Source organism: Amphibalanus amphitrite, unplaced genomic scaffold, assembly GCF_019059575.1.
Source record: "Amphibalanus amphitrite isolate SeventyFive unplaced genomic scaffold, NRLGWU_Aamphi_draft 000103F_arrow, whole genome shotgun sequence".
NCBI lineage: Eukaryota > Metazoa > Arthropoda > Thecostraca > Balanomorpha > Balanidae > Amphibalanus > Amphibalanus amphitrite.
Window position 1 is genome coordinate 635,547 of NW_024881598.1, and position 27,420 is coordinate 662,966.

The 27,420-nt window shown below is 49.4% G+C and overlaps 1 protein-coding gene across 5 annotated transcripts in view; it reads left to right on the forward strand.

Moving 5' to 3' along the window:
• The window catches only part of LOC122380657 (mitogen-activated protein kinase kinase kinase kinase 5-like), a 205,431-nt gene that overhangs the window by 58,687 nt on the left and 119,324 nt on the right, over positions 1 to 27,420 (forward strand). For 3 of the 5 annotated variants that reach the window (XM_043364012.1, XM_043364010.1, XM_043364011.1), the window contains exons 10-13: positions 378 to 463; positions 693 to 766; positions 18,991 to 19,029; positions 21,783 to 21,836. In XM_043364012.1, the coding sequence (XP_043219947.1) occupies positions 378 to 463; positions 693 to 766; positions 18,991 to 19,029; positions 21,783 to 21,836 (253 nt within the window). The remainder of the gene's footprint in view (positions 1 to 377; positions 464 to 692; positions 767 to 18,990; positions 19,030 to 21,782; positions 21,837 to 27,420) is intronic. The other 2 variants (XM_043364014.1, XM_043364013.1) reach the window with 2 other exon arrangements.

A 27,420-nucleotide genomic window follows, 5' to 3' on the forward strand; every position in this document is an offset into this window, starting at 1 on the left:
AGGATCTGAGGTTGTTTTGACACGCTTCCTTCCAGCCCAAACATACCTACAAGTGTGTGTCAAAGATGCCACCGACTGGTCACCCTTTTCGATACATCTTGTGATACACCTTTGCCGGTTCGTAGTTCTGTGCCTGGCGACGCTAGCTCGTCAGGTTACTTCAGTTGACCTCTCCTCGAGACTTAAGCCAGTGCTCGCGCTAGCCCTGCTCATTCACATCACATTAGACTGATCATTTGTTTTAGAACTATCAGCCATTGATGTGCATGAGTGGTTGTTGTCTGCGACCTACCACTCCACTGCTCCGTGTCTGCTCTGCCGCCGTCCTAACGCTGACCGGTCGTGTGCCCCGTCTCTCCCCCCCCCGTGCCGGGCAGTGGGGAGCAGCTCGCTGGACCGCTCTGCGGGCCGCGCGGTGCGGGACCCGGCGCTCCTGGAGGCGCCGTCCGACCAGCAGTCAGCCGTGAGTCCAGCGGAGGCGGCGGCGGCAGGCGCACAGATACCGCCACCGAGCGAGTCCCGGCTCACAGGGGGAGAGTGGGGGGGGGGGGGGGGGTCTCATTGAGCCGGGGTACTCGGCAGGAGTCGTGTGCCCGCCGGCCGGGTGCCGGGTGGTGGGGTGCTGCGGTGCCGGGCCCAGTACTGCTCTCGGCCCGCTCGCCGCTGACGGGCTGATCACTGACCCATTCCAGGAGGGCGCGCCGGGCCGGCCCGGAGACCAGGCCGTCTTCCAGTGGAGTGCCGTCTACGCAGACGCCGGCAGCAAGTGAGTGGGACTGCGCCGGGCCGGGCTGTGGGGGTGGAGGGGGAGCGCTGTGGCGGAGGGCTGCTCTGGTGAAGGGGTGCTGGGTGCGCTGACGAGCTGTCTCGGGAGGACCGCTCCGCCGGGGAGACCTCTGAGGGGCGCGGTGGCGCGGTGCTGGACCGGCCGGCCATTATTGGGGAGCCATGCTCTCCGGATGGCTTGGCTCGGCTCGTCTGCCGCCGGCCACAGATGTGTGGGGGCTGTATGGTCAATGGGCAGCGTCAGGGGTCCCCGGCCGGCTCGCTGGTACTGCTCAATAGTCCAGAGCGAGCCGAACCCAAACTCTTATTATAATATTTATTTTTAACTATGAAAGGGATTATACCTTCATTTAAATGAAACGCGTCGAATTTTCGTCTTAAATATGACATGAAATGGTTCAATTTACCAAGTCTCTTTTTCTCTATTCGTCGCAAAACTGCATCAGTTTTTTTTAGCATTTGTGGCGGGTCGGGGTAAGCCACGTCAGGTCAGCCACCAGGCGTGCGGACGGTCATTCTCTGATGATATTTAGTATTGACCACCACTGCACCGTAGGCACTTTTGCTATCCTAGCACGAATTTAGTGGCAAGTTATTACGAGCGAGCGAGCGCAGCGAGCGAAGCGAGTCTTTTCAATACAACTGAAAAATCTCAGTATGAGCGGCCCGGCCCGGCCCGGCCTGCAACGCTTTTGAGAGGCTTATATCTCAGCAACCGCTGGACCGATTGGCCTGCGGTCTTTTTTGCTGGGTAGCCCCATCCCTTCTACCCCGTAATTGACTACTTTTGATACATCTCAGTGACCGTCGTGGCACGTGCCACGTGAAGTCAAGGGTGTACAAGCTGTTTTGCAAAAGTAGTGATTTTGATAGGCTCATATCTCAGCAGCCGCTTAGGCGATTGTCTTGCGGTAATTTTTGTAGGGTAGCTGCATTCCTTCTACCAAAGGTCGGATAAAGAGATGGCAAAATGTGGACCCGAGGACCCGGTCCAAAGAACCAGTCTGGACCCATATGGGTCCAGACCGGTTCCTGGAAATTTTCTGACGGGTCCAACCGGGTTCTTCTATAAACCATACACCTTGCACACTACACATGATTGCAAAATATGAAGTTATAGATGGAAAGAAAGCATTTGCTCATGTTGTATGTTTCTTTGCACACTGTAGCTCATGTGTATTCCCGGTGAGAAAAGGCTGTCTTACATGATGCCACTAATGATACCTTCAAATAGTTGGGGCATTCCACGATAGATCGTACCAGGCCCGTCACCCTCATCTCTCAGATTTTAATGAAAATCCGTTCTAGGGGTAATCATAGGCCCCAAAGACGCCTGGCAAAATATCGGACTTCTCAGATCAATACTTTTTGAGTTATATTGCATTACATTTTTTTAACTTCGGTTTGTAACGGTGAGTTTGATGGCCTATAACTCAAGAACGGGTTAAGCTACCAACAAACAGTAAACAACACTAAGCTTGCGATGAATCAAAAATTAATATTACCATTTGAAAAATCCAAAGAAAAATTTTCATTGTTGAGCAAAAACCTTAATCTTTTTTCATTTGCCTCTAATGACCTTTGGGACCAAAATTTTTCAATTTTTTATTTTTTCAAAATAAACTTCATGTCATTGCAAATCGACATGCAAAAAATTAGAAAGGTGTTCTTTCTATAAAATCCTCATTTTCCCGCAAACAAAATGGGTTTCGGAGGGGTTGATACGACCCCAGCACGCCGTTTCGCTTCTAATAGAGCTAGAGCCTCGCGGAAAAAACGAGCGTGTGTGCCGCAACAAGTCGCAGCGATTGGTACCCGATTTTAAGGTCTCAATTTAACCGGTAGCGTCTGAGGTCAGGTCAAGTGACTGAATGATTATTTGAATTGGACAAATTAATTCGTATATGATGTAAGATAAAAACACCAAAACCACCCAACGTTTCTTGTTATTCACTTTTTCAAGGGTGATATGACACATTTTACCTATCGAGTCAAGTACGTTTTTTCGGTTTCGTTCGAATATAGCGCGGGCACTTTTTCACAAATTTCCTCTGTCTTGCATGACATATTCACACATACATACACACATACTACAAATTAACGTCTTTCCTAGCCAACAGAGCAGACACTGAAGCTAGTCTGAAGAATCCACTCGAAGTGTTCAAAACATCACCTTTCGCAATAAACGCTGCTTCTATAATTCTCCGTTGGGTTTTAGAAAAGTTTTGATCTACATGTGTAGCCCGCGTCCAATCAGGTAAATGCCCTTCTTTCTCAGCGTGAATAACAAATGCATTAGAAAGTCTGTGATTACGTAAATCCCCCCTGTGTTCACGGACCCGTGTTTTGAGACCTCTACCAGTTTCCCCGTTGACTCGATAGGTAAAATGTGTCATATCACCCTTGAAAAAGTGAATAACACGAAACGTTGGGTGGTTTTGGTGTTTTTATCTTACATCAAGTGACTGAAGTTACGGAGTCGGTTTTTAGTAAATAACTTCGCAAAAAATTGCCGCAGAGCCGCGATTTTGGTATCATTGTGTTCGCCTAGCTCAGGTGCATCGAATGGTATACTTCTTGCTAGGGTGAGGTCAACTTAAGTAGTTGACCTCGGATCAAGGTCAGGTCAGAGCCCCTCAGGTCACGACGCTGGGCAAAGGGTATCATATGGCATATCATTCGATTCGGAAGGTCTTCCCGAGTCCATTGGTGGCTTTCCCGACTCTCTAGCTCTATTTGATCGGGAGTTATTGACGAAAAACCCGTACGACCTAGTGACGTCATAAATGACGTCACGCAAGGTTACCAATGCAAAAGAAAAGCGTTGGACTATGTGCAAGAAGTGCATGAAATCACGATACCATGGACGTGGGATAGTTTTAGATCATTCTCGTCGCCAAAATAACAGTTTTTATATTTCCCCACTGACTTATAACAGTGATGTCACGTGACCGACCTGACCTGGCGTAACCTTAAAAATTCCCAGACATACAAGTTGTGAGACCTCTGGAGGACACCATGTATGCGTCCTGTAACTTTCATCTCGGACAGATATGGTGTTGGCGTCCAAAACAATGTCAGAACCAAACAGCCTTTTTCACCCCCGCCCTTATAGGAAAGAGGGTTAGATGAACCCTCTTTTCACTTTTTTCAGATGACTCAGACTTCAATTGAAATTTCAGTAACCCGTGATGTCACTAGGCAGCTTTACCACGCCATTTGTAAGCTCCCCTCCCGAAATCACTATTCGAAACCGTTATCGTGACGTAAAATAAATACATTTATAGAAAGAACACCTCCCTAATTTTTTGCATATTTGTTAACAATGATCCAAATATTTTTTTTAAAGAAATAAAAATTCAAAAATAAAAATTGGTCCCAAAGTCCAAAACATACAAATGAAAGAAAACTCGATATGTCATATATCAAAAATAGTGTATTTTTCGAAATTTCAAAAATACATATTAATTTCTGTTTCATTGCAAGTTCAATGTTATATAACATTTGGCATTTGAATAATCCGTCTTAGAGTTACAGCCCGCCAAACTTAGCGCTGCAAAGCAAGATCCAAAAAATGTTATACGCCATAACTCAAAAAATACTTATCTGATAAGCCTGAAATTGTTACAGGTGGATTCAGAGCCCCTGATTACCCCTGAGATCAATTCTCGTCAAATTCCGAGAGATGAGGGTGTCAAATTGGAAAAAAGTGGTACGATCTATCGTGGAATGCCCCAGTTATTAATTGACTTTTGGGGAACGGGTCCAACTGGTTCCGATTCCAACATAGACCGGGTCCGACTGGTTCCGAAAATATCCAGTCGGGTCTGGTTCGAGTCTGGTTCCCAAAATTTTCAACTTTTGCCACCTTTAGTCGGATACTCTTGATCTATGTGAGTGAAACCCACTGCACGTGCAAAATACAAAAAGAGGAGGTGGGGCATTCCACGATAGATCGACCAAAAAAACTTAAAATTTACACCCGCATATTTTATTTTTTGCTTAAAGTTGGTCTAATGGGTTGTGATGGGCGGGGAACCCAGCTGTGGCAAGAATTTTTTTCTTCGAACAACGGTTTCCGAGATATAGCCTCGGGCAGTTCCTGGAGGTCACGCTGCAACCCTACACTGGCGGATCCAGGGGGGGCCACGGGGGCCATGGCCCCCCCCAAAGGCCTAAAGTGGCCTGTTTGGCCCCCCCCCCCCAAAACGTCAGAAAAAAAAAAAATTTCTAAGAAAATATACCTTGATGGAGGTTTTTAGCCACTTGGTGAAGTAAAGTTTCCACAGCATAATATGGAAGCAATATGGTAGCAGTGAGGGTCAGTCAAAAGTTGCGCGAGCGGAGTCGACCTTCAAAAAAAGACTGTTGTTAGCACGTGTTTATGGCGCGGCAGCTGGTAGTTGGCGGTGTTTCGCGTGGTGTGGCATCACTGGCGGATCCGGGGGGGGGGGGGGGGTAGCACGGGAGCCTGAGGTGCCCCTGACAGGCCCGTGGTGCCCTTGCTAGGCCTGTGGTGCCCCTGGACCCTGGCAGGCCTGTGGTGCCTCTGGCGGGCCTAGGGTGCCCCTGCTAGGCTGCTGATGCCCCTGGGACCTGACAGGACTGTGGTGCCCCTGACAAGCCTTAAGTGCCCCCAACAGGCCCGTGATGCCCCCGACAGGCCCAAGGTGCCCCTGCGGCCTGCGTGATGCCGTGATGCCTGCGAGGCCGGTGGTGCCCCTGCGAGGCCGGTGGTGCCACTGCGAGGCCGGTGGGGCCCCTGACAAGCCCATGGTGCCCCTGCGAGGCCGGTGGTGCCCCTGCTAGACCGGTGGTACCCCTGGCAGGCCTGTGGTGCCCCTGCTAGGCCGCTGGTGCCCCTGGGCCCTGACAGGACTGTGATGCCCCTGACAGGCCCAAGGTGCCCCTGTAAGGCCGGTGGTGCCCCTGTAAGGCCTGTGGTATCCCTACTAGGTCTCTGGTGCCCCTTTGACAGGCCCATGGTGCCCCTGCGAGGCCGGCGGCGCCCCTGGCAGGTCTCTGGTGTCCCTGACAGACCTGGGGTGCCCCTGACAAGCCTGTGGGGCCCCTCATAGGCCCGTGGTGCCCTTGCTACTTGCTAGGCCTGTGGTGCCCCCGGGCACCAAGGGGGGTCATGACCCATGTGGCCCCCCTTGGATCTGCCACTGATACATAATATATTGATTTGTAAAGGCGTTATGGCTTATGCAATATGCAATTGCAGGCACTTGGTATGCCTCACTTATCCCTTATTGGGGGCTCTGGCGGGCTCCTGAGGGCCCACGTCTATCTCCGGGAGCCCTTGACAGGCTCCTTTGGGTCCTTTCAGTCCACTATAGCATAAGACGTCTCCATGCGAGTCCTATACATCTGAGGGCGTACCCTGACGTCTGAGGTACCCAACTGCAGCTCCAATGGTCTCTTACACTGGCGGATCCAGGGAGGGGGCATTTAGGGCCATGCCACCTTCCCAGAGGTCTAAAGTGGCCCGTTTGCCCCCTCCCCCAAACGATAATGAAACATAGTTCAATCAGTGCGTGGCCTAGGAGCCGAGTTAGACAGGGGGTGTTTTACCACCTCCCGGCCCGCAAAGGGACCCAAGCACTGACTCGAAGCGGGTTAACTGGTCGACAAAAGCAATGGTAAGTGCTTACAAAGTAATATAAAGGCATGGGTCGGGTGGGCTACCATTTATATATTTTTCTTTCTAGTTAAAAAAAAATCATAGTGTCGGGGCTGTGACGAAAAATAAGTGGCCTAAATCCGATGAGAAAACAGGATTTGGGGGTACCCTAGGTTTGGCTCCAGCATGAGTTGCCCCCCCCCCCCCAAAACGCAAGCCTGGATCCGCCAGTGCAACCCTATGTTTGGCGGCTTATAACTCAGAAACTGTTGGTTTTCTATGGTAAAAACTTGATATGGTTCAACTCGCAATCAACCAACAAACGTTTTGGCTCTCTCGGATTCTCGATTTTTGAAAATTTTGATCACGTGACATCTTGACCTTTTTTTCGAAGAGTGACCTTGATATTTTCCCAACTGAAAGTCGCAAATTTGTCTGATGACGATTAAAGCCTTATCAAATGTCATTCATATGCGATAGTAAAAAAGTGACTTTCGGCCTGCGTTGACCTCAGGTCAGGTCATTTTTATGACCTTCCCATTATTACGAGCGGGAGCGACAGCGAGATCTCGAGAACAAAGCAAGATAGCGACAAGCGGTAAACGGCACAGGGTACACATGGATAAGGTCTACAATTTTTAGTCAGGTCATTTTCAGGTCAGGTCAAAGATGACGTCACAGGGGTAAAAAGAAAGTCTAAATGGCGGAACTACATATATATGAAGTTTTTCTCGAATAACTTTCGAAGTATCCCAGCTAGGAACAAACTAAGGGCATCATCGTGATCCTCTCGTCAATCCGCATCGAATGATATATATGTTGACCTCGAAAGGTCAAGGTCAAAGGTTGACCTCAGGTCACGTGACCTCGAGGTCATCATTTATGTCATTCGATGCGTCTTGACGAACTGAACACAATGAGACCATCCGCGCGGCTGTATCTTGTTCCTATACGGAGTTATTGGCAAAAAACCTTTGGTGACCTTTGATGACGTCACATGACCTTACAGCTGCCCTACAGCAAAACAGACCTCAAGGTAGTGAAGGTTGATCGTATATGAAGTCATGTATGGTATATGAGGCCATTCCGACCCGTTTTAGTGGTAAAAACAGGGAGCTGATTTTTCCCCCATTGACTTAAAATGGGGAGGTCGCGAAATTGACCTGACCTTAGGTCACCATATCAAAATTCCGAGATAAACAAATTGTAGCTACTAATGACCTTATAACATCCTGTGACTTTCAAAGGCCTCCGACATATACTGTAGCTCTGGCACGGTGACAAAGTTGCAAAAAAGTGACTTGAGGTTGGGTCAATCAAAGTGACCTGGTGACCTGACCTTAAAAGTTAGGGGGTTAAAACTTGCACACCATGTGTAAAATTCATGAGGGAATAGTCGTACCAAATTTTGCGGCGCTACGCGCCGCGGTTTTCCCGCTATTCGCGAAAAACGTCAGGGGGCGGATATCCGCCCCCCGTCGGTGCGCGTGTTAACAACTCTTTCGGTATAGAAATTCTGGATACAAGTAAAGATTGCGCGGAAGTAAAAATAATAGAATCAATCCACATCAGAAACCTTCGGCCCAGCCTGAACACAATGCAAAGCTCGTGGCCTTTAACACACTAGGCTTTCACGTGACCCAACAGAAACACACAGCCCCCCCCCCCCCACACACACACACTTGTATAGTCTAGATGACCTGGTACAGGGTGGAAAGTAATTACGCGAACATACTTTTTCGTTTTATAGCAATGGAAAAAGCGGCGGTGACATGAAAATTTCATCCTTTCATATACTCCTATTTATGTGCGATACACTGCCAAAGGCGTTCAGGCATAATTGACATGAGCATGTCAAGCACTGTTGGCCAAAGCTTAGTCCACGCCTCCTGGAGCTCTCTGGTGAGGCAATTGATGTTGGTGGCTACTAGCAGCGCTTAGACGCTCTCCTGAAGAGTTGCCTGGATATTTTTGATCAAATTGAGGTCTGGGCTATTCCCAGATTGACCATTATGTATATGCCCAGAAGAAGAACAGGTTCTCAAAGCACCAGTCTTGCGTCTTTTTGGTTGTGAGAGGAAGGACTTTATCAATCATGAAGAAGAGTTTCTTTGCGTCGGGCACAAAAGTGCGCTCATTCATTTTGCCCCTTTTGGTGCATTGGTGGATGATAAAGAGACTCGTCTGGAAGGATGTTCCACTAGTTGTATACTTTATTTTTGGTGGCCTTTTTGGTCACTGCATGCAATTCTGACACCATCCGGGCGCTCATAACACGCTGATGTGTGTTCCTTTGCCTGATGTTTGAAGGTTGGGACGGGCGGGACGTCGGACGCATCAGCAGCCCCCAACGCAGTTGTTCTGCAGGTTTGACGGATGAAATAGCTTCGAAGATGTCTCACCCAACCACAAAGCCAGTTGCCTGTCCTCCTCTGTTCAGGTTTGGCGGTCTTTAGAAAACTTAAATTGACAATCCTGCTGTTAATTCATGAATTTTGGCCATCTCGATTGTTTGTACGGCTTGATTTTCGAATTTTCACGGATTTATGTATGAATCGTGATATCTTAGATCGGGTATCCGGCCAAAGTAAACCATTTCGCCTGTTTTCGGGTCGACTGTTGTCGTTTGGTCGCGGAAATGGTGACCACCCATTCGGCGCCTGAATTCGCCGAGGTTTTGCTGCCGCCAACGGCTTTGCTTTTCAAGTCCTTTTAAGTTTTATTATGCTTCAACCAAACGTGTAATTGATTAATGCTGGTGCCGAGACCCTTCCGAGTCCCTTCCGCACCAATCCAGCCAAAATAATCACAAACGCTTTCCCTGGCAACACCAAATTGCGATATTTGCCCATTGTGGTCTTGTGCAGCGTATGGCGTTTGCACCATTCGAAGTCGAGACGTGTTAAAGACCTTCCAAGTCATTTTTCAAAGTAAGGTCACTTTTGGTAGATGAGGCGACAACAAACATGACCAATCATGTACCATGACATCCCGCGCTCATACAAAATCTCCACTGACGGGCGAAATTGTAAGAAATTACATGTTCGCGTAATTACTTTCCACCCTGTATACGATGTAGTGTACTATGAAAATTGTAAGGATACTTGTGTAGCCTATTTGATCTCAGTCCACATATCACAATATCTGTATGGATAAATATTGGTATATGTGTGTGTGATGTAGTGGAATGTGACGGCGAGCGTGCTGCGGTCTGCTTTTGTTTAAATATTGTATTTATTTGTACCTATATTTGTATTATTTTTGTTAAGTGTACGCCTCAATTGCGCAATGCGCATCGCTACATGACCTCCAAAAGTCATCTGGGCCAATGTACACGTGTGAATATTTGGTTCCGTTTCAATTTTTTCAAATGTGATTGCCTCGGCTAGACCAGGACCCGATGATGTCGTAAGACGAAAGCTTGTTACGGAGCGAGCGAAGCGAGCGTCGTCTTTCCTTAGATTAACGGAAATTTCTTAGTACCAGTATAGCGCCTTTTGGGGCGACTAACGGAGCGAGCGAGGGGGTGAGTCTTGTGCGTGCGAAATTTCGAGGGGGTACCTCCAACTGACTTGTGCACGGCACCTTACTGGTACTGACCGGTTTCTAGCGATGTGCCAAATTTGAGCACAATCGGCCCAGCCGTTCTCGAAATCTGGGAGCGGCACCCTGCGCGTGCGCACGTGCAAAATGGGTCCCAACGACTTGTGCATGGCACCCTACTAACTGGTCCCTAACCGTTTACCAAATTTGAGGGCCATCGGTCCAGCCGTTCTCGAGATCTGGAAACGACCCCTGCACGTGCGCACGTGCAGCAGCACCCCAACTCTGGCACATGGATATGCAGTGCCTAGTGGGTGCCTACGTACATGCCAACTTTCAGCGCAATCGGCCAAGTAGTTACTGTGATATTGCAACAATTACGAAACTGACACCTCTTCGTTTTGCACGTGGCACGTGCATAAGGGGTCACCCACATGCATCGGGAATAGTCCAATACTTGGTAGAAGGAATGAAGCTACCCTACAAAAATTACCGCGTGTAAATCGGTCAAGTGGTTGCTGAGATATAAGCCTCGCAAAAGCGTCCGCACGGCCGGCCGGCCGGCCGGCCGGCCGCTCATACTCAGAGATTTCCGTTAATCTAAGGACTCCGCTCGCTTCGCTCGCTCCGTAATGAGGGCCGTGCGGACGCTTTTGCGAGGCTTCTATCTCAGCAACCACTTGACCGATTTACACGCGGTAATTTTTGTAGGGTAGCTTCATTCCTTCTACCAAGTATTGGACTATTCCCGATGCATGTGGGTGACCCCTTATGCACGTGCCACGCGCAAAACGAAGAGGTGTCAGTTTTGTAATTGTTGCAATATCACGGTAACTACTTGGCCGATTGCGCTGAAAGTTGGCATGTAGGTAGGCACCCACTAGGCACTGCATATCCATATGCCAGAGTTGGCGTGCTGCTGCACGTGCGCACGTGCAGGGATGGTTTCCAGATTTCGAGAATGGCTGCACCGATGGCGCTCAAATTTGGTACACGGTTAGGGACCAGTTAGTAGGGTGCCGTGCACATGTCAGTTGGGACCCATTCTGCACGTGCGCACGTGCAGGGTGCCGCTTCCAGATCTCGAGAGCGGCTGGGCCGATTGTGCTCAAATTTGGCACATCGCTAGAGACCGGTTAGTAGGGTGCCGTGCATAGGCGTCGCCAGAGATTTTCGGTTGGGGGGGGGGGGCAAAATCAACTTTTGTGTTAAATCTTGCCTTCCTCCAGTCGTTACTCATTCATTTTACATATCATTCAACGCGCAATGGTACGAGGAATACGATGGTGACAAGGTTTTCCTTGTAGCTATGACTTGCCATTAAAAAAAAAAATCATTTTCTTTTTAAATTTTTGAACAAAAAAACGACTGGTAGAATCACAATGGCTGCGCTTGCCGACGCACTCTGGAGAGCCCCTGTGCAGACGCTCGTCGCTCATGATCATAGAAAAAGGTTAAACGCTCAGCTTAATCGAATCACCTTGCTGAAACTTTCATTCACGCATGCATGCAGATGTTCCACGTAAAATGCATAGGGCTTATCCCAGCCGCCGATTGAAGCTAAGTTGGGCTTTCGGCGGAGAGTGAATGTCGGAAGTGTGAATCGGAAGTAATTCATCTTTGCTCCAGTGAGGGGAGGTGTTTTGTTCACACGAGAGTGTAGTTTCTCGTTTTTCGTGTGCAGGGAAGCGCTGCAAACGCGAAGAAAAGACGTTTAACGGAACCAAAATTTCGCATGGCATAGCGGCAAGGGATGCTTTAGCGATAGGCTTGGGACTTCCAGGCCATTTTAGGCCACTCAGGGTCAGTGTGGGCTCTCAGAAGCCTGCTAAGGATCCTGAAGATCGGCGCTGGTCACCCCAAATAGTTACGTGTATGTGGTGCTTTAGGGATTTCCGAGCCCAAGGTGGGACCCTCAGAAGCCAGTGTGGGCGGCGCCGCGGGCGCTAAGAGACCAGGCCCAGGGTGAGCAGGGAACCCTCAAATAGCAGTGTGAACCCTGGAGGTCTGTGTCGAATCCCTAAGGACCCTACATAGGGACATAAGAAACATGTGCTGGGACCCTCAGAGGCACACCTGAGTCGTGTCCCCTAAACTGCAGGCTTGGGCTCAGCAAAATCTGTCGCCTCAAAAGCTCGGCTGAGCTATCAGAGGCCTAAGGTTCTCAGAAATATTTGAAAGTATCCTCAAAGATCCGTGTGGCCCTTCAGAGGTCTACGCATGTGTAAGGTCCTCAAAGATCCCTGTATGGGCCCTCAGAGAATATGAACACCAGTGGGACTCTCAGAGGCCGGTTTGGGCCCTCTGAAGGCTTCTTAGAGCTCAGTGGAGCTCCTTCGGAGCCTGTGTGAAAAGCAAGCAGTCATGAGCCCTGTGGCACTTGAACGGTACTTGAGTCTGTCGCAGACATTTGACGAGAGTTGAGGAAGGCCCGAAGATTCAGTGTCACGCTTTGAACGCAAATTTTGTATCAGCACTTCAAAAGTTATGAAAATCAGTTATAAAATGTAATAAAGAACCAACGAGGAACATGAAATGAATCACAGTATTGATACTTCCGAGTCTGGAGTCGGTGTCTTGACGATGTTGGCGACTGCGACTCCGACTCTGGCTTGAACGAGTCTGACCTCACAGGCATTCCCAGAAAGGTACCCCCATTTTTCCCGACTCCAAAATCTCATCGGATCTGTATCGATCTCAGGGGGTGCCCGGTCCGAGGTTGGGGGGGCAAGCTGCCCCGCTTGCCCCCCCGTGGCGACGCTAATGGTGCCGTGCACAAGTCAGTTGGAGGTACCTCCTCGAAATTTCGCACGTGCAAGGCTCACCCTCTCGCTCGCTCCGTTAGTCGCCCCAAAAGGCGCTATACTGGATCTATATTTTCGGCCTTATTTTGTTAGATAAAATTACATCTCACTGCCATGTTATTGGTCAATTTCATCATCATATTTAATTATTTGAGCATGGCAAAACCGACCATTCAATACATCAAAATAGCTTATAGTTGATAATTTATATCAAGTCAGAATAAACGTACACACATACTGTATAGTGTATAGGCCATAACAATTCAAATGGGTGTAGGTACTCGATTTTTATTATTGCTATACATTTCCAAAACTTTGAACTGAATCTTGGCAGTTTCTCGTGATTACTTCACGGTCTCGATGTTTGTATTTGTTAAGTTGATTCTGTTGGCCAAAAACGTACTCGTATGATAGCATGAATATCACAATCGAGTTCCACGCCTTAACCTTCCAGGCGGTGGGGGGGGGGGGGGCATTTTTTTGCCCCCTCTTTAGTTTTTTCAATATATCTCGAGAACCGCTGTGCCGATCGTCACCAAACTTTCAGAACCCTCCCGGGAGCAGCTAGCGCACATGGTGACCAAACATTTTTCCAAAGGCTATGATAGGTTGGCCGCTAATGACGTCAGAGTGACGTCTTTTTTGCCATTTTCGACCCAAAAAAGGTTTCGCGGGAAGAGCTGGGGCATTCCACGATAGATCGTACCACTTTTTTCCAATTTGACACCCTCATCTCTCGGAATTTGACGAGAATTGGTCTCAGGGGTAATCAGGGGCTCTGAATCCACCTGTAACAATTTCAGGCTTATCAGATAAGCATTTTTTGAGTTATGGTGTATAACATTTTTTGGATCTTGCTTTGCAGCGCTAAGTTTGGCGGGCTGTAACTCTAAGACGGATTATTCAAATGCCAAATGTTATATAACATTGAACTTGCAATGAAACAGAGATTAATATGTATTTTTGAAATTTCGAAAAATACGCTATTTTTGATATAAGACATATCGAGTTTTCTTTCATTTGTATTTTTTTGGACTTTGGGACCAAATTTTTTGGAATTTTTATTTCTTTAAAAAAATATTTGGCTCATTGTTAAGAAGCAGGCAAAAAATTAGGAAGGTGTTCTTTCTATAAATGTATTTATTTTACGTCACGATAACGGTTTCGAATAGTGATTTCGGGAGGGGAGCTTACAAATGGCGTGGTAAAGCTGCCTAGTGACATCACGGGTTACTGAAATTTCAATTCAAGTCTGAGTCATCTGAAAAAGTGAAAAGAGGGTTCATTCAACCCTCTTTCCTATAAGCGCGAGGGTGAAAAAGGCTGTTTGGTTCTGACATTGTTTTTGGACGCCAATGACCATAGCTGTCCGAGATGAAAGTTACAGGACGCATACATGGTGTCCTCCAGAGGTCTCACAACTTGTATATCTGGGAATTTTTCAAGGTTACATGAGGTCAGGTCGGTCACGTGACATCACTTATAAATCAATGGGGAAATATAAAAAACTGTTATTTTGGCGCCGAGAATGATCTAAAACTATCCCACGTACATGGTATCGTGATTTCATGCACTCCTTGCAAAGTCCAATGCTTTACTTTTGCATTGTTAACCTTGCGTGACGTCATTTATGACGTCACTAGGGACGTACGAGTTTTTCGTCAATAACTCCCGATCTAATGGAGCTAGAGAGTCGGGAAAGCCACCAATGGACTCGGGAAGACCTTCCGAATCGAATGATATGCCATATGATACCCTTTGCCCAGCTTCGTGACCTGAGAGGCTCTGACCTGACCTTGACCCGAGGTCAACTACTTAAGTTGACCTCACCCTAGCAAAAAGTATACCATTCGATGCACCTGATCTAGGCGAACACAATGATGCCAAAATCGCGGCTCTGCGACCATTTTTTGCGAAGTTATTTACTAAAAACCGAACCCGTAATTTCAGTCACGTGACCTGACCTCAGACGCTACCGGTTAACCTGAGACCTTAAAATCGGGTACCAATCGCTGCGACTTGTAACGGCACACACGCTCGTTTTTTCCGCGAGGCTCTAGCTCTATTAGAAGCGAAACGGCGTGCTGGGGTCGTATCAACCCCTCCGAAACCCATTTTGTTTGCGGGAAAATGAGGAACTTATAGAAAGAACACCTTTCTAATTTTTTGCATGTCGATTTGCAATGACATGAAGATTATTTTGAAAAAATAAAGATGTGAAAAATTTTGGTCCCAAAAGTCATTAGAGGCAAATGAAAAAAGATTAAGGTTTTTGCTCAACAATGAAAATTTTTCTTTGGAATTTTTAAATAGTAATATTAATTTTTGGTTCATCGCAAGCTTAGTGTTGTTTACTTTTTGTTGGTTGCTTAACCCGTTCTTGAGTTATAGGCCATCAAACTCACCGTTACATACCGAAGTTAAAAAAATGTAATGCAATATAACTCAAAAAGTTTTGATCTGAGAAGTCTGATATTTTGCCAGGCGTCTTTGGGGCCTATGATTACCCCTAGGACCGATTTTCATTAAAATCTGAGAGATTAGGGTGACGGGCCTGGTACGATCTATCGTGGAATGCCCCAGCTGTCAGGCCTACAGCCTTAGAGATACAGAAAATGTTTCAGACATAAAAGGTGTGAAATCAAAAGGGCTAAAAACTGCTATTTCGGTTTTCGATTTTTTTTTGGATTTTGACCCCCAAAAATAAGAAAAATAGATTTTTTGATTATAATAGCCAAAAAATCCAAAAAGTTGTTTGATTTTAGAAAAACCGGAATATATGTGATAGTTCCTACCGCCTTCTATCTACATACCAAATTTGAGATCGATACCTCTTTTTTTGGCCAAGTTATAGCGAAAAAACTGTTCAAAATTGATGACGTCAAATTTTCAAACTCAATTTTTAGCAATTCTAGACCTAGTAGCGCAAAACAAAGACCACCATTAGACTCCCCGTGACGAGCTTATTATGCAAAAATATCAACTTTGAAATTTGACCTTTTTTGACCTGACCTCCACCAGAAAGTGACCTAAACCGTACCTAATGGTCTTATAACCAACACCATTGAGTTGGAAATGAAAAACTGGCCATAAAACATGCATCGCATAACCTTAGTAAAGTTGGGCTCATGTGGTGACCCTTGGTGACCTTTGGTGACCTAACCTGTAACCTGACCTGGTATGACCAGTGACCTCTAATAGCAACATATGTACTAGACAACTGGCGCCTTATCGCTGATTTTCGACAAAATGCGTTTTACTCGGTGTTATAGCGCTTTCACCTATAAGCCTCGTGAACGGTGAAACATTTTATCTTTGACCTGACCTGTGACGTCATCGGTGACCCCGAGGTCAATGAAATTTGGTTTCCCTGACAAATTTGACAGGGCTATCGAACGCCGTTTGAATTTTCCGGATCCGTCCAGTAGTTTCGGAGATAGGTACGGGGGGGGGGCAAAAAAATGCCCCCCCCCCCACCGCGCGGAAGGTGGCTGGTAGGCCCACCGCCTGCCGGGTTAACCCGCGCCCCACTGGGGGGGGGGGCTATTTATAGCCCCTCTCCCGTTTTTCTGCAGTAACTTCCAAACCGCGTGACGTATTGACGCCAAACTTTCAGTACCTTCGGCTGCATCAATTTGACACCTTGTGTCAAAATTTGATCTTCGTATCTATCATAGGTCGGCCAGAAATGACGTCAGAGTGACGTCTTGTTCGGCCGATTTCGACGCAAAACATTGAACCACGGCAATCGCTCCCAAGAGCTCAGAGTTCAGGTCAAGGGCAGGTCGAAGCCACTCAGGACACAAGGCTGGTCAAAATAATCCATGCTGCATATCATTCGATCTGGCAGGACTTTCTAAGTCCATAGGCGGCTTTTCCAACTGGATAGCTCAATTCGTTTAGGAGTTATTGATGGGAAAAGTTCGATAACCTTATTTACGTCATATATGACGTCACGCAAAGTCAACAATGCAAATATTTTGCAACAAACGTCGCAAGGTGTGTATGAACTATGAAAGCTTGATTCCATGTGCGTGGGATAGTCTTGAATCATTTCTCGCCCAAAAATAGATGTTTCCAATCCATATTTCCCCCATTGACTTAAATGGTAAGGTCACTTGACTGACCTGACCTCAGGTGAATTTTATCAAAAATATGGTAATGATGATAAGGTGCAAAACAGCCGATTTTTGTTCGATTTGACATGGAATGCCCCTTTGGTAACACGTGGAAGAACCGCGTACCCTTTGCCTCTCACTAGATCCCCAGAGATTCGAACTCAAGACTTATGGATTATGATGCGGGAACCCTAACCACTACACTACGCTACCACTCTACCGGCCGGCGGCCGGTAGAGAACGGAAGCGTGGATGCGTAGGTACCTATTGTGAAAAAGGAGAAGAGTTTGTAACGATACTGTAGAGTCCCGAGCGGTCCGTCAGCGTCGTATTGCGTCTATTTATAGTCACCAACTGCCGGCGCGGCCGCCCCGCGGCCGCGCCACCACACAACGAACCCGGCGACACAGTAACCCGGTTTACATAGGGTTTGTTGCAAGCTTATATCTCCGTCCGTGATGTTGCAAAAGATGCCAATGGTATGGTACTTAACAACTTACAAAATGATCCCCTCTAAATAGAACACTGCATCGAAATTATCGCCAAATTAACGAGCTAGAGCCTCGTCAAATATGCTATGTAAGCCGGGTTAGTATCAGCTTGGTATCAGCGACCTCGCAGGGACGCGGGTAGGGGTGTGCCCAGGCGGCTGCCAGATCAGGAGTCTGGCAGGGTAGCGACACAGATCACTACATATAGGTATGCTGAAACTAACAAAGTAACGATAGGCATGCGTGCTGTAGAGTGCGCAGACACATTCTCCGTAACTCCAGTTCGTCTCACTCTGAGTTTAACACGCGCACTGCAGGGGGGGGGGTTGTTTTCAACCCCCCCCCCCTGTGGTTTTTCGCAAATTGCGAGAAAACGGCGGCGCGTAGCGCCGCCAAATTTTGCATACCTGTTCTCACGACTTTTGCACACCTTGAGTAAAAATTTTGACCCCAGGTGACCTATGGTCAGGTCACCAGGTCAGGTCAAGTGACCCTACCTCGAAACGTAAATTTCGAAGTTTGTAATCCCACCAAGCCCACAGTTGTTGAGATATGATCTTGAAACCCACAGGAAATAGTAAAGTCATCACGAGCTACAACTTGTATATCTCGGAATTTTTATATCGATGACCTAAGGTCAGGTCATTTTTGCGACCGGCCGTGGTCGCAAAAATCAATGGGAGAAAAAAAAAGTCAATGGGAGAAATTTCAACTTACTCTGAATGGCATCCTATGACTTCAATACGCTCAGGATCATAGTATTACAGGTCCCTGTTGGTGATTTCACCGAAACATATCACTTATGACCTTTGGAAGGTGATCTCCAGGTCATCTTAGGTCACCTGAGGTCACCAGCGGTTTTTCTTCAATAACTTGAGATTGAGTAGAGATAGAGACTCCGTTCGACGTTTATCGTGTTTTTCTCGTCAATGCGGATCGAATGATATGCAACATGACCTATTTCGGTCAGGTCATGACCTTGACCTGAGGTCAAATTTTCAACTTGACCTTTCGAGGTCATATTATATATCATTCGATGCGCCTTGACGAGCTAAGAACGATGGCGTTCGAATCGATCCTCTATCTTGTGTGTAAGACAAGTTATTCAAGAAAAACTACCGCGAAATTCCTGTTGTGAAAATCGTAACATTTTGTCTTCGGTGACCTCTGGTGACCTCGTTTTTGACCTGACCCAAAAATGATCTTAGTATTTCTTGTCGATCTCATCTTAACCTATCCAACGCCGTTTACCGCTTGTCGCTACGTTGCGCCGTTTTCGAGATCTCAGGGGGGGTTGTTTTCAACCCCCCCCCCCCTGCAGTTCGTGTTCGGCTCAGACCCGCTGCAGTGCGCGTGTTAAAGAGTGGAGGCGCTGGCCAAGTCCGGCACGTGAAGTTAGCCCATTCAGCCCATCTGGGACCCGGTTGGACGCCCATGACATACCCAGATGTAGCCCAGCCCACATTCGCCCAGATTCCCCATTTCCAGCCCATGTGGGCCCCATTTGGGATGGCTGGCTGGGTTCATTGTTTTTATAACCTAACGCCATAAGTTAAAACCGAGCTCTATCCAATGTGCTGTTATGATGGACCCGCTGAGAAAACGCGTCTTTCTCTCGACAGGAGTTTGTTGCAATATATAGACGACGAATTGCGGACAAGGTGTGTATGCTCAATGGTGAGCGCTCTGCACGCCCCTACCCACCCGGCGGCGTTAATTGCATGCGCCTGCGGGCTGCTCGCTCGGTGGCGGCCTGCTGTGGCTTTTGTTGTCAAGGCTCCCCAGCCATAATTACCAACGTGCTGCGCTGTTATTAACCCGCGCTTGACTGGGGAGGGATTTGCAGAGCCCCTTTTCGGTTTTGGGATATCCTCTAGATCAATGAACTTCTCAACAGGAAACTGGCTGCACCGTTTCCCTGAATCAATGTGGCACCCTGTGTAGTGTATAGGTATAAAGGAGAATTTCGCACTTTTCGTGGTCTGGCCGGAAAGCACGTCAGCTTGACTTCACGTTTGGTCGAATGTTGACTTTTTGTGATCCATAAATGGAGAAATTAAAAAATGTGTTGTGTGCTTGTTTTTTTTTCTTCTTTTGAAGTAGGTATGTCGTTTTTCATGAACATGAAATTGCGTCAAAAACGTTAAATGGGAAGTCTACCTACCTTACATCAAAGAAAAGAAAGGTCTCTAGAGAGCTTGAACCTTATGTCTACAAAAAGGCAGTTATTCGCTTTTAGGTAATTTGGTTGTAGGTATTCCGTCTTTTTATCAATACCAATAATTGAAGGATAGGCCAAGCGCGCCAAGCGCGGGTTAAGAATATATATTCCCGACCGGGGCTGGGAAAATGCGTTTTATTCACCGAGGTTTTTTGCGGAGGACCGAGTGCCGGTAGGCACGAGGTCCGTAGCCAAAAACCGAGGTGAATAAAACTGCATTTTCACAGCCCAAGGTTGGGAAGAGATTTACCACATGCCGAGATATCCCTTTAACATTAGCACGTGCATTTGGGAAATGGCTTCGGCCCGCCTCGGCTAATGTTGAAGGTATTTGGGAAACGATTCGGCCCTAGGGCTTTTTGATTTTCCCAGACAAAATTTTACTGAATATTCTGAGCGGAAGAACCAATTTCAAAGAAGATATTTACGGATTGTGTGTTCACTAACAGCAACAGCAAAAGTAAGTGACTGCGTGTTTACTTACTTTTGCTGTCAACGTAATTCAACTAAACAAGTTTATCGTTCCAATGCCAATGTATTTATTGCTGCAGAACATGGTCGGAAATCGGAATAATAATTATTTCTACATAATGCACGCAAAAAACGATCATTTTAAATGCGTGAAGCATCTTAACGTGCCACAATGAAACATTTGATATTGTTCCAGCTGGGATCCAAGACGCGTTTGGTTCAGCGTTTCACCCAATTTTCAGTTTTCCTCACGGTTTCCTCACTCCTGCTGGACTCCATATCTTTATTCTAACTTCTGGCGCTTCACCATCTTCATCCTCAGCTTTTTCAAACCCTAAATAAGGGGGAAGTAGGAATTTCATCTTTCATACTCAACGCCGCCCAAGAATGAAAAAAATAATCACGGTGACGATAGAGATGAACATAGTATTAATAGAATATTAACACCATATTAAGAACATAAAATATAATACCAAATGAATATGATATTAACTGTTGCGCCGGTACGGCATGTGGTAAATCTCTTCCCAACCTTGGGCTGTGAAAATGCAGTTTTATTCACCTCGGTTTTTGCTAGGGACCTCGTGCCTACCGGCACTCGGTCCTCCGCACAAAACCTCGGTGAATAAAACGCATTTTCCCAGCCCCGGTCGGGAATATATATTACCACATGCCGTACCGGCGCAACAGTTAATATCATATTCATTTGGTATTATATATTATATTCTTAAGATGGTGTTAATATTCTATTAATACTATGTTCAGTCACCGCGATTATTTTTTGTGTTTTTCATTATTGGGCCGTTGAGTATGAAAGATGAAATTCCCTACTTTTACCTTATTTAGGGTTTGAAAAAGCTGAGGATGAAGATGGTGAAGCGCCAGAAGTTAGAATAAACTATAAAGATATGGAGTCCAACAGGAGTGAGGAAACCGTGAGGAAAACTGAAAATTGGGTGAAACGCTGAATCAAACGCGTCTTAGATCCCAGCTGGAACAATATCCAAATGTTTCAATGTGGCTCGTTAAGATGCTTCGCGCATTTAAAGTGTTCGTTTTTTGCGTGCATTTTGTTGTAATAATGAGTAGGTAGGTACTCTGACCATGTTATGCAGCAATAAATACATTGGCATTGAAACGATACCTACCCTTGTTCAGTTGAATTACGTTGACAGCAAAAGTAAGTGAAAACGCCGTCACTTAATTTTGCTCACTTCTGCTGTTGCTGTTAGTGAACACACAATCCGTAAATATCTTCTTTGAATTTGGTTCTTCCGCTCAGAATATTCAGTAAAACTTTGTCTGGGAAAATCAAAATGACCACGGTCCGAAATCGTTTCCCAAATACCTTAAACATTAGCCACAGCCGGTCCGAAAGCTTTTCCCAAAATCACGTGCTAATACTAAAGGGATATCTCGGCATGTGGTAAAGATTTAAGCCGACCGCTAAATAATGCAAATGAAATCATTCGTTAAGTTAATTCCATCGTCACTTGAAAGTAATATGACCAATCAAAAGTGCATTAGTTGCCGATTACTATTTTGCTGTTTGCGTGTTGTGTTGCCTGAATGTATCTGTACCTGGTGAACTTGTGTACTCATTCAAATAGAGTAGCGGCGCTCGGTGTGGGTCACCTGCGGCTGCTTGGCTGGCCGGGGGGCCGAACCCCCTCCCCCTCCTCGAGCTGTATGCTAGCGTCCCTGCACTGGTGTGTTCCGCAGAGGCCACACGGCCAGACTGGCCGAGCCGAGTGGGCTCCACGACTCCTCCAAAGGGTTAGTGGCTATTTTCCGTTCTGTTCTCTTTGAGGCAAAGCGCACGCTGTGGGTGCTTCGCTTTGTTTGCGTTATGTGAAAATAATTACATTTGCAACTTACAGCTACCTAGAATGAATGTAGAATGTAGCTACCTTGAATGAAGAAATTGGTACCTACTAAGCAATACGTAAGGTATGTGTGCACTATTTAATAATGTAAGATAATGTGTGTGTAGATTTTGTTGTGAATGGTATTTATTGTAAGTAATTTCACATGGTGTCACATTGTGTTGTCGCCAACGTGTGGCTCTGGAACTGTGTCCGGCGTGGCTCTGGAACTGTGTCCGGCGTGGCTCTGGAACTGTGTCCGTTGTGGCTCTGGAACTGTGTCCGCCGTGGCTCTGGAACTGTGTCCGGTGTGTGGTCCTGGAACTGAGTCCGGCGTGGCTCTGGAACTGTTTCCGGCGTGACTCTGGAACTGTGTCCGGCGTGCTCTGGAACTGTGTCCGGTGTGGCTCTGGAACTGTGTCCGGCGTGGCTCTGGAACTGTGTCCGGTGTGTGGTCCTGGAACTGTGTCCGGTGTGGCTCTGGAACTGTGTCCGGTGTGTGGTCCTGGAACTGTGTCCGGCGTGGCTCTGGAACTGTGTCCGGTGTGGCTCTGGAACTGTGTCCGGTGTGTGGTCCTGGAACTGTGTCCGGTGTGGCTCTGGAACTGTGTCCGGTGTGTGGTCCTGGAACTGTGTCCGGTGTGGCTCTGGAACTGTGTCCAGTGTTGTCCTGGAACTGTGTTCGGTGTGTGGTCCTGGAACTGTGTCCGGCGTGGCTCTGGAACTGTTTCCGGCGTGACTCTGGAACTGTGTCCGGCGTGGCTCTGGAACTGTGTCCGGCGTGCTCTGGAACTGTGTCCGGTGTGGCTCTGGAACTGTGTCCGGCGTGGCTCTGGAACTGTGTCCGGTGTGTGGTCCTGGAACTGTGTCCGGTGTGGCTCTGGAACTGTGTCCGGTGTGTGGTCCTGGAACTGTGTCCGGCGTGGCTCTGGAACTGTGTCCGGTGTGGCTCTGGAACTGTGTCCGGTGTGTGGTCCTGGAACTGTGTCCGGTGTGGCTCTGGAACTGTGTCCGGTGTGTGGTCCTGGAACTGTGTCCGGTGTGGCTCTGGAACTGTGTCCAGTGTTGTCCTGGAACTGTGTTCGGTGTGTGGTCCTGGAACTGTGTTCGGCGTGGTTCTGGAACTGTGTCCGGTGTGGCTCTGGAACTGTGTCCGGTGTGTGGTCCTGGAACTGTGTCCGGCGTGGCTCTGGAACTGTGTCCGGTGTGTGGTCCTGGAACTGTGTCCGGTGTGGCTCTGGAACTGTGTCCGGTGTGTGGCCCTGGAACTGTGTCCGGTGTGTGGTCCTGGAACTGTGTCCGGTGTGGTCCTGGAACTGTGTCCGGCGTGGCTCTGGAACTGTGTCCGGCGTGGCTCTGGAACTGTGTCCGGTGTGGCTCTGGAACTGTGTCCGGTGTGTGGTCCTGGAACTGTGTCCGGTGTGGCTCTGGAACTGTGTCCGGTGTGTGGTCCTGGAACTGTGTCCGGTGTGGCTCTGGAACTGTGTCCGGTGTGGTCCTGGAACTGTGTCCGGTGTGGCTCTGGAACTGTGTCCGGTGTGTGGTCCTGGAACTGTGTCCGGTGTGGCTCTGGAACTGTGTCCGGTGTGTGGTCCTGGAACTGTGTCCGGTGTGGCTCTGGAACTGTGTCCGGTGTGGCTCTGGAACTGTGTCTGGTGTGTGGTCCTGGAACTGTGTCCGGTGTGGTTCTGGAACTGTGTCCGGTGTGTGGTCCTGGAACTGTGTCCGGCGTGGCTCTGGAACTGTATCCGGTGTGGCTCTGGAACTGTGTCCGGTGTGGCTCTGGAACTGTGTCCGGTGTGTGGTCCTGGAACTGTGTCCGGTGTGGCTCTGGAACTGTGTCCGGTGTGTGGTCCTGGAGCTGTGTCCGGTGTGTGGTCCTGGAACTGTGTTCGGCATGGCTCTGGAACTGTGTCCGGTGTGTGGTCCTGGAACTGTGTCCGGCGTGGCTCTAGAACTGTGTCCGGCGTGGCTCTGGAACTGTGTCCGGTGTGGCTCTGGAACTGTGTCCGGCGTGGCACTGTAACTGTGTCCGGTGTGGTTCTGGAACTGTGTCCGGCGTGGCTCCGGAACTGTGTCCGTGGCTCTGGAACTGTGTCCGGTGTGTGGCCCTGGAACTGTGTCCGATGTGATCCTGGAACTGTGTTCGGCGTGGCTCTGGAACTGTGTCCGGTGTGTGGTCCTGGAACTGTGTCCGGCGTGGCTCTGGAACTGTGTCCGGTGTTGTCCTGGAACTGTGTCCGGTATGTGGTCCTGGAACTGTGTCCGGCGTGGCTCTGGAACTGTGTCCGGTGTGTGGTCCTGGAACTGTGTCCGGTGTGTGGCTCTGGAACTGTGTCCGGTGTGTGGCTCTGGAACTGTGTCCGGTGTGGCTCTGGAACTGTGTCCGGTGTGTGGTCCTGGAACTGTGTTCGGCATGGCTCTGGAACTGTGTCCGGTGTGTGGTCCTGGAACTGTGTCCGGCGTGGCTCTGGAACTGTGTCCGGCGTGACTCTGGAACTGTGTCCGGTGTGGCTCTGGAACTGTGTCCGGCGTGGCTCTGGAACTGTGTCCGGTGTGTGGTCCTGGAATTGTGTCCGGCGTGGCTCTGGAACTGTGTCCGGTGTGTGGTCCTGGAACTGTGTCCGGTATGTGGTCCTGGAACTGTGTCCGGTGTGTGGTCCTGGAACTGTGTCCGGTGTGTGGTCCTGGAGCTGTGTCCGGTATGTGGTCCTGGAACTGTGTCCGGCGTGGCTCTGGAACTGTGTCCGGCGTGGCTCGAACTGTGTCCGGTGTGTGGTCCTGGAACTGTGTCCGGTGTGTGGCTCTGGAACTGTGTCCATGGCTCTGGAACTGTGTCCGGTGTGTGGTCCTGGAGCTGTGTCCGGTGTGTGGTCCTGGAACTGTGTCCGGTGTGTGGTCCTGGAACTGAGTCCGGCGTGGCTCTGGAACTGTTTCCGGTGTGACTCTGGAACTGTGTCCGGCGTGGCTCTGGAACTGTGTCCGGCGTGCTCTGGAACTGTGTCCGGTGTGGCTCTGGAACTGTGTCCGGCGTGGCTCTGGAACTGTGTCCGGTGTGTGGTCCTGGAACTGTGTCCGGCGTGTGGTCCTGGAACTGTGTCCGGCGTGGCTCTGGAACTGTGTCCGGTGTGGCTCTGGAACTGTGTCCGGTATGTGGTCCTGGAACTGTGTCCGGTGTGTGGTCCCGAACTGTGTCCGGCGTGGCTCTGGAACTGTGTCCGGCGTGGCTCTAACTGTGTCCGGTGTGTGGTCCTGGAACTGTGTCCGGTGTGGCTCTGGAACTGTGTCCGGTGTGTGGTCCTGGAACTGTGTCCGGCGTGGCTCTGGAACTGTGTCCGGCGTGGCTCTGGAACTGTGTCCGGTGTGGCTCTGGAACTGTGTCCGGTGTGTGATCCTGGAACTGTGTCCGGTGTGGCTCTGGAACTGTGTCCGGTGTGTGGTCCTGGAACTGTGTCCGGTGTGCCTCTGGAAATGTGTCCGGTGTGTGGTCCTGGAACTGTGTCCGGTGTGGCTCTGGAACTGTGTCCGGTGTGTGGTCCTGGAACTGTGTCCGGTGTGGCTCTGGAACTGTGTCTGGTGTGGCTCTGGAACTGTGTCCGGTATGTGGTCCTGGAACTGTGTCCGGTGTGTGGCTCAGGAACTGTGTCCGGTGTGTGGTCCTGGAACTGTGTCCGGCGTGGCTCTGGAACTGTGTCCGGTGTGGCTCTGGAACTGTGTCCGGTGTGTGGTCCTGGAACTGTGTCCGGTGTGGCTCTGGAACTGTGTCTGGTGTGTGGTCCTGGAACTGTGTCCGGCGTGGCTCTGGAACTGTGTCCGGTGTGTGGTCCTGGAACTGTGTCCGGTGTGGCTCTGGAACTGTGTCCGGTGTGTGGTCCTGGAACTGTGTCCGGCGTGGCTCTGGAACTGTGTCCGGCGTGGCTCTGGAACTGTGTCCGGTGTGGCTCTGGAACTGTGTCCGGTGTGTGATCCTGGAACTGTGTCCGGTGTGGCTCTGGAACTGTGTCCGGTGTGTGGTCCTGGAACTGTGTCCGGTGTGGCTCTGGAACTGTGTCCGGCGTGGCTCTTTAACTGTGTCCGGCGTGGCTCTGGAACTGTGTCCGGCGTGGCTCTGGAACTGTGTCCGGTGTGTGGTCCTGGAACTGTGTCCGGTGTGGCTCTGGAACTGTGTCCGGTGTGGCTCTGGAACTGTGTCCGGTGTGTGGTCCTGGAACTGTGTCCGGTGTGGTTCTGGAACTGTGTCCGGTGTGTGGCTCTGGAACTGTGCCCGGTGTGTGGCTCTGGAACTGTGTCCGGTGTGGCTCTGGAACTGTGTCCGGTGTGTGGTCCTGGAGCTGTGTTCGGCATGGCTCTGGAACTGTGTTCGGCATGGCTCTGGAACTGTGTCCGGTGTGTGGTCCTGGAACTGTGTCCGGCGTGGCTCTGGAACTGTGTCCGGTGTGTGGTCCTGGAACTGTGTCCGGCGTGGCTCCGGAACTGTGTCCGGTGTGTGGCTCTGGAACTGTGTCCGGTGTGGTTCTGGAACTGTGTCCGGTGTGGCTCTGGAACTGTGTCCGGCGTGGCTCTGGAACTGTGTCCGGCGTGGCTCTGGAACTGTGTCCGGTGTGGCTCTGGAACTGTGTCCGGTGTGTGATCCTGGAACTGTGTCCGGTGTGGCTCTGGAACTGTGTCCGGTGTGTGGTCCTGGAACTGTGTCCGGCGTGGCTCTGGAACTGTGTCCGGTGTGTGGTCCTGGAACTGTGTCCGGTGTGGCTCTGGAACTGTGTCCGGTGTGGCTCTGGAACTTTGTCCGGTGTGTGGTCCTGGAACTGTGTCCGGTGTGGCTCTGGAACTGTGTCCGGTGTGTGGTCCTGGAACTGTGTCCGGTGTGGCTCTGGAACTGTGTCCGGTGTGGCTCTGGAACTGTGTCCGGTGTGTGGTCCTGGAACTGTGTCCGGTGTGGCTCTGGAACTGTGTCCGGCGTGGCTCTGGAACTGTGTCCGGCGTGGCTCTGAAACTGTGTCCGGTGTGGCTCTGGAACTGTGTCCGGTGTGTGGTCCTGGAACTGTGTCCGGTGTGGCTCTGGAACTGTGTCCGGTGTGTGGTCCTGGAACTGTGTCCGGTGTGGCTCTGGAACTGTGTCCGGTGTGTGGTCCTGGAACTGTGTCCGGTGTGGCTCTGGAACTGTGTCTGGTGTGTGGTCCTGGAACTGTGTCCGGTGTGGTTCTGGAACTGTGTCCGGTGTGTGGTCCTGGAACTGTGTCCGGCGTGGCTCTGGAACTGTATCCGGTGTGGCTCTGGAACTGTGTCCGGTGTGGCTCTGGAACTGTGTCCGGTGTGTGGTCCTGGAACTGTGTCCGGTGTGGCTCTGGAACTGTGTCCGGTGTGTGGTCCTGGAGCTGTGTCCGGTGTGTGGTCCTGGAACTGTGTTCGGCATGGCTCTGGAACTGTGTCCGGTGTGTGGTCCTGGAACTGTGTCCGGCGTGGCTCTAGAACTGTGTCCGGCGTGGCTCTGGAAC